This window comes from Electrophorus electricus, chromosome 17, assembly GCF_013358815.1.
Source record: "Electrophorus electricus isolate fEleEle1 chromosome 17, fEleEle1.pri, whole genome shotgun sequence".
Lineage (NCBI taxonomy): Eukaryota > Metazoa > Chordata > Actinopteri > Gymnotiformes > Gymnotidae > Electrophorus > Electrophorus electricus.
This window is the reverse complement of record NC_049551.1, coordinates 5,563,750-5,574,856: the sequence shown is the minus strand read 5'-3', so window position 1 is coordinate 5,574,856 and position 11,107 is coordinate 5,563,750. Positions and strand designations below refer to the sequence as shown.

Genomic DNA, 11,107 nt, shown 5'->3' with positions numbered 1-11,107 from the left:
ATGAGGTATCTGATTCAAGGTGCGTGCTTGTGCCCGAGGCCTGTTACGTGGGATCTTCTTCATGATGCTTTACTAAACTCCTGGATGTTTCCATGCTGACTGAACTGGTCTGCTGAACTGAACTGAGCTGGTGTGTTTTTTTCTGAACAGGTGTTAGTTCAGCCAAAATCTGGAAAATGCTGCTCCAGCTTTTTCTCTTTGCCATCACCACAAATGTTGTTAGCAGCCAGCTAATAGCGCCATCAACAGCTAACTGTACTGGACACTTCAGACGGCCAGGTATGGTCTTATTTTACTTTCTGATAAGAGGGACCGAATCACAGTTCAATAACTTGGATTTCATAGATGGAAAAAATACATAACAAAACTACTACCATTTAGTGTCTTCGATCATCAATTACAGAAATACTTTGACACAGTAAATTGTTGATTTCAGATTTGTGAGTCCTTTTTACCCAGTAACATCTCCAGGGAATTAGCTCACTATGGAATCCAGAATCTAGTTGCCACAGATCAGAACCACATCCTAAAAGAGCCTTTCTCCCTTTTTTAGACTACAGTGACATTACTGTGGACTGCGGCACCAATTACATAAGTCTAGCCATACAGATCTGTCCTGTCCTCTTTTCTGGCTTCAATGAGTCACAGCTCATCCTAAACAACATTATGAATGACCAAAACTGCATTGGCACTGTGGACAATTCTGTCGCTCCTCCGGTGGTCCGATATACCTTCCCCATTAATATTACCAATGGCTGTGGCAGCACCCTTACGGTGAGATGCAGAGCGATTTTCATTTGTTTTTGTAAATATTAGATTTATATTCTTGTTTTACTGTAATTTCTTTGTAACTTTATATGTTAAATATGATCGCATGTGGTATTTAACAGAATACAGTTGCATGGCTCATCCGTTTAGAAGGTTCATGTAACAACTTGCATCTGTTCTCCACAGACCACCAACAGCGCAGGCACGGGAATATTCTCCGACTTCTCCAACATCCAGACAGTAAACATCAGTGGTGTGGTGCGATCATATGACTCCACAATAGGTGTCGTGACCTACAACACTGACCTGAAGTACTATTACTCCTGTTCCTATCCACTAGAATACCTGATCAACAACTCACGAATTGATGTGTGAGTATTTCCTATGGTTAACAAAGTCCTTTATGGATAGACACAACAATATAGCTCTTTCTTACTGCAAGAATGTTTTCTGCATTGTCAAATTAGCTATGCTAGGTTTTAGCGGGAGACTATTATGGAATAGAAAATCTCCAGTTTGTATATTTTGGTAGATGTGACTTGTACTTAAGGCAGAGATATAGAAGGCCCTAAGATTAGATGTCTGTGAAAGAAGGCTGGGAAACCCTCTGATAGTTACAGTGGAATGGAACAGAGCACTAGGCTCTGTAGAGGTGCTCTCTGACCACTCTCTCCTCTTCTATTGTAGCTAGAAGATTTTACATCTGCTACTCAAGACTAAACACAAGGAAACAGATTTTAGGGAGGTCTTAATTTTTTGAGACGCTTAGGATTACACAGAATACTATGATCACCTCTAACCACCACAACTATGACAGCTGCTAACAACCGCACCTGCACTGGGTGCAATGGTGAATGCCCAGTTCCACGCTGCTGATCGAATGCTAAACCTCCCCCCAACAGGTCATCTTCTGCCATTGCAGTGAGGGACCGAAACGGCAGCTTCATCAGCACCCTGAGTCTGAAGCTTTACAGTGTAATGAACACCTTTACATATCACTTTATTACTTGCCACTCTATAGCTGTGCATCAAGGCTAATTGCTTTGGTCAGGTTGGTATACTTAACAGTTAACTGGTGGTGATTTATATTGTTCACTATGCATTTCACTATAGTCTCTTTCATTAATGATCTGTTTTAAGAAAAAGGCAGGAAATGACCGGGGATTACTGTGCGAGGATATATAAATCCATATGTTTGAGTTTAGGTTTTATTCATCTATACCTAAATGGGATTTAAAAATATGTTTATAGAATAATGTATTTTAAAAGCATCCAGCTAGCGCCTGACCTTTGTTCCAAATCAGGCCACTCATGACAAGTTGATTGAGTAAGTACAAAGTGCACATGACTTTGTTGCAGACGGTTAAAGTTGTACCAGCAGGAGTGGACTACAACTTACACGTGAATGTAGAATTCACGGTACTCTACAAGGCGCAACTAGGGAAGAGCTGCACCTAATAACGTGATCGTTTAGTGTAACTAGGTCTCATGCCACACTGAGTGCTTGAGGGCTAAGTGGTATAAAACGCATCACACTGACCCATCTTTCTGCCTCTACCAAACTCCCATGTTCTGTGAAATCACTCAATTCTTGACATTTGTCTTTTTCATTTAGGATCCAGGCTACACCACACCCCTGGTAATTCCTGCTCAGGGCATTGAACTGCGGACGACTGTTTATGTGCTGGTCACAGCCACCAACCTCACTGCTCAGTAAGAGTCTATTGAACCCTTATTTTATTAAAAAATGAAGCGACTATGCAGATAATGATCAGGGTGAAAGAAAATGATTAAACCCAGTCATGGCCTAAATCGCACTGCCAATGGAAATTCTGAGCCTAGGATGAAATTTTGATCCAGAGTACAGAGGGTTCATTAAAGAATGTGATTCTGTTTCATCACAGGTATTTTGTCCTGCTGGATAGATGCTATGCTACTGTGGCCCGTTATCCATCTAACTCCACCTTCTTTAACTTCTTTGTGGGGTAACTTTCACTTTTGATCGGTCAGCCACCACAATACAACAATACAATGACTGTTCATGACTATAAATTAAGATCAATTAGTTCTTAGTTCTTTTAGTTAATAAACATACTCCTGACTACTTTAGCAAATCTAATTAATAGATAATTAGTTAGTAATAATCTCATAATTAGCTAGTTGTCACTAATAGTTTTTGTTTGTTTGTGTGTTTTTTTTTTTTGCTTTATATATTTTATTTTTTGAGTAGTTAGCCAAAATGTCATGAGTTTATAACGAGAAAGTTAATACGCCTCCTAGTCTTCTTTGGAAATGAGAACATTAGGAATAACAGTAATTATCTTGCACTAATAAGCTGTGTTCTTGATTTTCACAAGGTGCAACAAAGACGTACTGACCAACTTGACAGAGAATGGTGCAAGTCAGAATGCACGATTCTCTTTTCCTGCCTTCCGCTTCACAGAGCAAAGGAACCAGTCTATCTCCAGTTACTACTTACACTGCATCACTCGACTGTGTGAGATTAGTGCCTGCCAAGCCTTTAAGGTGAGCTCTCACACACACATACACACCCACACTTGCACGCACACACTCACGCGCACACGCACACACACGCACACACACACATGCGCACACACACGCACACACACGCACAGGATGAAAGATACAATATTTATAGCTTGTACATATGACTGGACCTTGACATTCATCCCAATTCATTATGTCAATGCAAAATCTCTCTCTCTCTCTCTCTCTCTCTCTCTCTCTCTCTCTCTCTCTATATATATATATATATATATATATATATATATATATATATATATATATATATATATATATATATATATATATATAAGTACTGAAATCCAGAGTCTCATCTTGAACTTTATCATAGTTTATAATTTTATCATTTAGACAGCCCCTCATTTTCTTCATTGCTATCTTACTAGTCATGTCCTACGGGCAGAAGGAGAAGAGAGGTAGACATTGGCAACCAAAATGGAATTACGGATTCTACCACTCTCGTCTCCCCGCTCATCGTCACCAAACCTGTCAGCTGTAAGAACTTCAAATCATAAGCAATACATGCACAGATCATATTAATGCAGTAAGGAGCCCATTAAATGTAGGTTTAATGTTTAAGCTTACATTCACCATTGGCTTTATTAGAAGTATTTATTAGCTTGAAACACCTTGTAGATGTAGAGGCAGAGACTTTAATAGTCAGTTTCTTACCACAGGATGGCTGGTGGCTGGCATTTTTGAGCGGCTGACATTTGAGCTCCTGTGGTTAAAAACGGACGGGTGGCAAATGTAATAGAAGTTTGAAGACAAATTGTTAACAGATGCAGTCAGTCTACAGTCTGCAATTATGTGGCTATTAAATGCACCTTTTAATTTGGTGTACTCAACAAATTGGCACATATTTCTAATAAGGTAGCTGGTGAATGTCTCTCACAAACATTTGACAAGGTTTCTTGAGATAACCAACATTTTATTCCAACAACATCATCAACAAATCAAGGTAAGCTACATCTTTCTGAAACACAGAAGAGGCAAGATTATTATTATTTCAGATTCATTATAGATATACACAGCTCATAGTAGTATAATGCACATAAATGCATTTTTTAAGGATGGGTGGGGGAGCCTTTTCTTGCAACATTATTTCATAATAAAAGGGATTTAAAAGTGACTCCCTGTTTGTGTCTCTCCCAGCTGGGACCAGCGCTAGGAGTGGTTCGGACCCCACCGTTGGGCTCGGAGTTGCAGTGGGCATCCTGGCATTCGTCTGTGTTGGCATTCTCGTGGGAGCTGCTGTGTTCTCCAAGAAACACATCATCTCCTCCAAAATGCTCTGCAGCTAAAGGCCCGTGGCGTGCCGTGAACTCGCTCCAGAGAGGAGGCGATAGAAGACTCTATTGCTACTGGGGGACAGAGCAGGGTTCACTGTAGCTACTGTTATCAAGGCTAACATCTTATTAAGACTTGCATTTCCTGGGCAACAGTGTAATCTTTGGTTCATATAGTATCACTGGGTGAAATTATGTACAAATGAGAATGTATGCATTGGTGAAGTTTAATGAAGGAAAGGGGTATCTGATCACCAGTTTTTAATCATTTCTAGATGAAACTCTTAGGGCAGAGCTTTGAGAGATATATCATGGGAAAACATTTGATCTAAAAAATATATGACACCTTAGTTTATAGAAAGGGGATCAGGAATGCTTCTTCTTGAGATTTTGGGAGTAGTCTATTGTCAAGTCTATTGAAATTGAGTGTAATTTATTTTATAATCGCACAATTATGCACAATGCTGCTTGGAAGTAATATGGTTTCTCCCTCAGAATGTTAATTATTGGAGCTGCTTTACATCTGATTAACCACTGCAACACTAATTTGGTACTTAAGTCATGTGAATAATTTCCATCAAAATAAACTTAGAATAGGCTAAGTACCACTGGGTATTTCTAAATGGGACTGATTAGAATGCCAATAATGCTACTGTACTGAGAATTATGTTATTTATTGAAGGTGATCACGTTTTTGAATTTTTTTTATTTCAGTGCAATATGGGCAACCCCAGATGTTTGATGTAAAATTTATACTTAAGTCATGCAAAATTAGTTAACAAGGCTCCAGCCATCCAATGCATTACAGAGCACTTTGTACCTTGGGTAATTAAAATAAGAAATACAAATGCAGATCAAGGCAATCTGAATGCTAAGAGAGAATAGCAATATGTGCTACTGGTATGTAAAATATTCCTGCATTTTGGAAAAGATCCTTATTTTGTCTCTAATTACACATTGATATCTAAATGTATATTTGTGATTAATGCATGCAATATAGTGATTAAACATGATCTTAACCAACAGTCTCTTTGTGAGTTTTAGGTTTAACTTGGGTGACTGACTTGGTCTGTCCTGCTTTTAGATGAAATAGCACTAAAGTTTGAGGTATTTGGTTGGATCTCAACAATAATCAATTATTTCTTAATTAAACTCCACACTCCACACCTTTTCAATCCATTCGATTCATTCCTAGATTTGAAACAGGCCAGAAAATCAATTATAGAAATATTATGGGATGGAATTCCAGGGGATGGAGATCAGTACCAGAGAATCTTAGTGTGCGAGCCAAAACACTGAAACCCTCCTGTGTTTTAAATTAGGTTTGGGATGATTCAGACAAAGTAATTGACAGAAAATTGGTCCAATATGTAGTGAATGCTTAGTGTATATAAAGAGTCTGGCAGCTGGGTTTTTAAATAAGTTGCAGTTTATTAAAGATTTTTCCAAATACACCAAAAATAAAGGGAATAAATAAAGAGGGAATAATAATATCTCAAGGTGTGACAAAAAGCATACATAAGGGCTTTGGCATCTTTCAAACTGAGAAGGGGTCAAAGTCAGGCAATATTATCAAGATGAATAAAGGCTCTGTTAGGTAGTGACCTAATGTGAGAAGAAAATTGAATCAAAGTAAAGACTGGAATGACAAATAACACTGAGACTGCAAAGGGCGGATAAGTATTTAACAGTGATGCCACCAATGGCAACGGATAATTCAAGGACTCTAATAAGGGATGGTCCAGTATCGACAATCTGCATATTATCGAAAACAAGACCACGGTACCCAATTATGTGACCAAGGGGGAGCATATAAATGATCAAAATGAGAGGACCACGAGTGGAACCTTAAGGGACTCCTTTTATAACTAAAGTAGTAGAGGACTGTAATAGTATTTAATAATTTATTTATTAATATTTATTAATAAATAACACATGAAGTCTATACTGGACTGTACTGAGGTCCTGTCATTCCAGACGACTGCCATGGTCAAACAGCAGCAGGAGCTTAGTGAGCTCTGGTCCATGGTTGTCCGCCTTGCGTGCTGTGTGAAGAGCCTCTCTGTGAGCTCAGCCGCCCAGCGCTGGGTAGCTGAGAGGGTGCAGTGCCACATCGCCACCTCGAAGGCCTATGGATGGAGACACCCAGAGGTCTTTGAGGCGTTTGTGGTAAACTGTGAGCTGTATTTCACTTACAAACCCCACCTGCTAAGGTGGCGTCTGTAATCAGCTGGCTCATGGGGAGGGATAAGTCTTCGGGGACTGTGCAGTGTCCTACCCTGACTTTATCCAGGAGCTTAAAGTCCTGTTCCGCTATCCGCATCAGGGTAGAGTCCTGAACCAGGCCTCTCACTCAGTGGCAGAGTATGCCAGGGAGCTCCTGACTCTGGCAGACGCTACACACTGGAATGAGCCAGCACTTGAGGAAGCATTTGTTGAGGGACCTCAAGGGCAGCTCCAGGCAGAGACTGCCTGCAAACATGAGGCAGTGTCTCTGAATGACATCATAAGTATTGCCATCATGTTCGACTGCCTTCTGGATGAAAAACACTGCTCATTTTGGCAGAGGTCCCCTCCCAGGCAGTCATTGTCTCCAGTGCGAGAGGTGGCAGTCATGGAAGAACCCATGCAGCTGGGTGGATCCAGAGTAGAAAGCAAGGCTGGCAAAACAGATAAGGTATGTGCTACTCCCTCTTCCGTGATGTGTGTCACGCAGGGGTCGCTTCTCTTGTTTCAGGCCTGATCAACACTGGCACCTATAGACAACCTAATGGACTTGCCAAGAGGCTGGTGATCCTTCCAATCTCCCTGCATGTTATTCCACTGGCTGGAGGTCCTGTGTGCTTGGGACAAATCACGTGTCACTTCCCACATGCGTTTGCTAACTGACGCCACACACACACACAGAATGCATTTCTTTTCCCTAGTTCTAAGCACCCAACCCACATATTTCCTGCTTCTGTAGCTGCATTATTCAGTGGTACCCCTCCTGCTGGCAACACTGCCTCTGGAAGAGGCTGTGCCTCTCCTGTTGACTTTGGTCAGTGCCTGTAAGTGCAGAAAAACCAGGACCCTATTTGGCCTCACTGGCCAATTCCCTCCTCAAACTACAACTCTACCCTCCTAGGCACAGGGTCTACCAGCTCTCCTAGGTGTAACGTGGTGGCCCGAGTGCCGTAGGGCGAGGGGCAGGACTCACAGACTCCACCGACTGGGACGAACATTTATTAACATAAACGACAGCGGCACTCACGTATTACAAACGATACACACGAACATGAAACGATTGACGTGAACAAACACGATACACAAGAATACATCCAACATAAACATGTTACATTGAGACATTACGCCGACAACGACGCCGCACACCCTGACGTGAGTTTAAATGCACACAGACAAAACGAGGTGCAGGTGTGTGCAGGCGTGGCCACAAACGAAAGTCCTCCCACTGCACGTGGCTGGCCGAAGCACGTGCCTCGCGGGAGGCGAGCGTTCCATGACAGAATCCCCTCCCAAGGGGCGCGGCTCCCGACGCGTCCTTCCAATGAACGTGAACCTCCGGGCGACGTGTGCACGTAGACAAAACACACCGCACGGCAGTGCCCGGCGCCCACCCAGTACCAGGCAGGCCAGGTGTCGCCAGCAAAGGAGACCTCGCGGCGAGAGGGAGAAAGGCAGCTTCCCTGCCTCTCTCAGGGCGGTTCGGTACGCTCCACCAGACGTTGCGACTGTAAACACAAAAGGCGCAGACACAAACACCCAATAGCGCCCTCACGCAAACACAAGGCGCCGTGATGTGGCGCCCGCCGTCCCCGCAGGCGCCTTGATGTGTCCTTGGCCTCGACAGACGCGCGGAGGTGCACGTCTACACCTGTTCCAGACGTGCCACCTCCTTAAACGGTCCTCCTTCCTCCTGCCGCTCTAGGAGCGTCCCAGAGGCGGTTTGTCTCCGAGGCTTTGGGCAGACCCTCCCAGTCTCGCTGGCAAGTCTGCTGAGGGGAAGGGACTCGGGAGATCCGGCTGGCTTCATCCGACCGCCCTCTTTTTGGTGGTCGTTAAACAAACACGATACATTCAGACATTACGCCGACAGCGACCAACAACGCCTGACGTGAGTTTAAATACACACAGACAAAACGAAGCGCAGGTGTGCGCAGGCGTGACCACAAACGAAAGTCCGCCCACTGCACGTGCCCCGCGGGAGGCGAGCGTTCCGTGACACTGGGAAGAGGGGAGTGGGTGATGGAGTGCTACATTAGGGAGGCTTTAGACCAGAGTTCCAACCACCTCCACCTCACCTGCCTCACCCAGCATCTCTGTAAAAAAAAAAAAAGAACAGCATGCAGAAGCCATGTGTTGATAACCGGGGCTTAAATGCTCTGCTGTTGAAGTAGCGCTACCCACTACTGCGCGTCCCTGCCACCTGGAAGCAGCTCAGGCGGGGAGGGCGCTTCGCCAAACTGAATGTACGCAGTGCGCTACATCGTAATAAAGGGTTGAGGAAGGTGATGAATGAGTGCTGCTGGATCTGGAGGAGGTGAAGAGGCAGCTGCAGTAGCCAGCATCGGTCACAACAATATAAAGTGCTATTTAAGAAAAAAAAATGCATTTTAATTTAAATAAAAAGTACGATGAGGTTTTTAATCTAATGCCTGTTCTAAAAATATATTGTTCTGAAGCTAACTTGTATCAAAACGTAATAAGCAAAGTTATGCCAAACCTTCATGCTCCTAAATAACTTCTCTAGAGGTATGAAAACGGAAAACAATTTTTGGCCAGTCTTCAACTGAACAAATGAACTGATCAATTTCATCTTTACAGACTTTTGCCTGTCAAGGCTGGATTTCTGCTCACCGTGGTACAGCAGCTGATGCAGGCCGTCATAAGAGAGCTCGGACATGCTGATTCAAATGACCATCCTTTAATATTCTTTGAGCATCTGAATATACCCCATCTCTCAACAATTTATGACTGTGAAAAACAGAAATGTGAAATTTTGTTTTGATGCCAGTACTAGAAGACTGGACTGTTGACAACAGACTGGCAACGTTTGAACATCTCCACCAACCTGTGAAATTGTACACAAGCAGAGAAAGGTAATATGACTGCAGTGGTGATAGAAACAAAGAAAACCAGTGAACCCAAGCATATTCAAAAACCTTTAGGAATGTTAGAAAATAGGCTACATATCATGTTAAACAAGTGCAGTAACTCTAGCATATTCTGTAGTATACGTAATCTGCTATTTGAAGGAGTACCAACATATCACTGGTATTAGGTTGACAATGAGGTACATATGATATTAAGCACAACATTTCCTGGCTTTCAATCTTTATTGTCATTAACCTAATTTCATAGTTTGTTTATTTAAATGCCGTAATCCCATGGCTCTCATTTTACTGCTACCTGAGTACCCATTCTCTGCACAGAACAGCAGAACAAACAGCAGACACAAACTCTCACAGCTGAACAGCTGAATCAACCTCTCACTTTCACTGTAGTATCTATAGATAGATAGATAGATAGATAGATAGATAGATAGATAGATAGATAGATAGATAGATAGATAGATAGATAGATAGATAGATAGATAGATAGATAGATAGATAGATAGATACACTGATTGATTGATTGATATCATACACCAGCAGTTGTGAAGGTGTCACAGTTTTCAACGAGATAGATGTTGTTGCAGTATGAAACTTAATGGGTTGAGAGTGTGTGTGTTAAATAAATAACACTAACCTTTTTCATCTAACGTCACTATTTTGATTATTATAATCCTGTTGTGCTCTGAACCAGAGTGATATTCTGCTATAGAATTTTCTAATGCAACTTTGAATTCATAGGGTAAGCAGATCTCCTTCACAGATAGGAACCATCTACCTATGGGACATTGTTCCAGTATTACTGTGTAATATGCAATTGCATACATAAGTTTGATTTGATCTGGTCTGAATTTTTGGTGAGCAATGGGTGTAACCTCCCATCGATCAAAACCTCCCATTAAACACACTTTTGTTTAATGAATGCAGATGTTGTCAAGTGCAGGACATGCTTTCAAATCCTTATCTGGCTTCCTAGGCTTCTATGTCACTTAATTAAGCATTTGGCAGAGTGCGTTACTTCTAGAAGGCTTGCTCCTAGTTCTAACAACAGTGCGTAGTTTCTTTTATCTGGATGGCTGAACTGAGGGAGGCTAAACTATGTAGAAATTCTTTGAAAACCCTTTCTAGTCTTATGAGTTTCAGTTTCTTTTGAGGTCCCCTGAAATCTCATTTGATTTGGCCATATTGTGCAGGCTGAAGCAGAATTCTGTGGTAAAGAGCAGGTAAAATTTGTTTTTATGCTGAAACATACACTTTCACCGGACGTCATCACATAAGAGTGGGAAGAGCTAAATAAGATATGCGATCTCACGAAGTGCCCAAAGGGAAGGACCCTGGGATCTTATTCACAAAAGGGATATTCTCAGATTCTGAGCTAAAGGAGTTCACATTAAC

The 11,107-nt window shown here is 42.1% G+C and overlaps 1 protein-coding gene across 1 annotated transcript; it reads left to right on the top strand.

Moving 5' to 3' along the window:
• On the top strand, positions 1-4,616 carry LOC113571602 (zona pellucida-like domain-containing protein 1). Its single transcript, XM_027000637.2, has 10 exons — positions 1-19; positions 151-279; positions 554-774; positions 955-1,139; positions 1,671-1,743; positions 2,384-2,481; positions 2,673-2,753; positions 3,126-3,294; positions 3,699-3,800; positions 4,431-4,616. Exons 1-10 carry the CDS (start codon positions 1-3, stop codon positions 4,614-4,616), a joined length of 1,263 nt encoding a protein of 420 aa, XP_026856438.2.
• Positions 4,617-11,107: the final 6,491 nt, after the last annotated feature.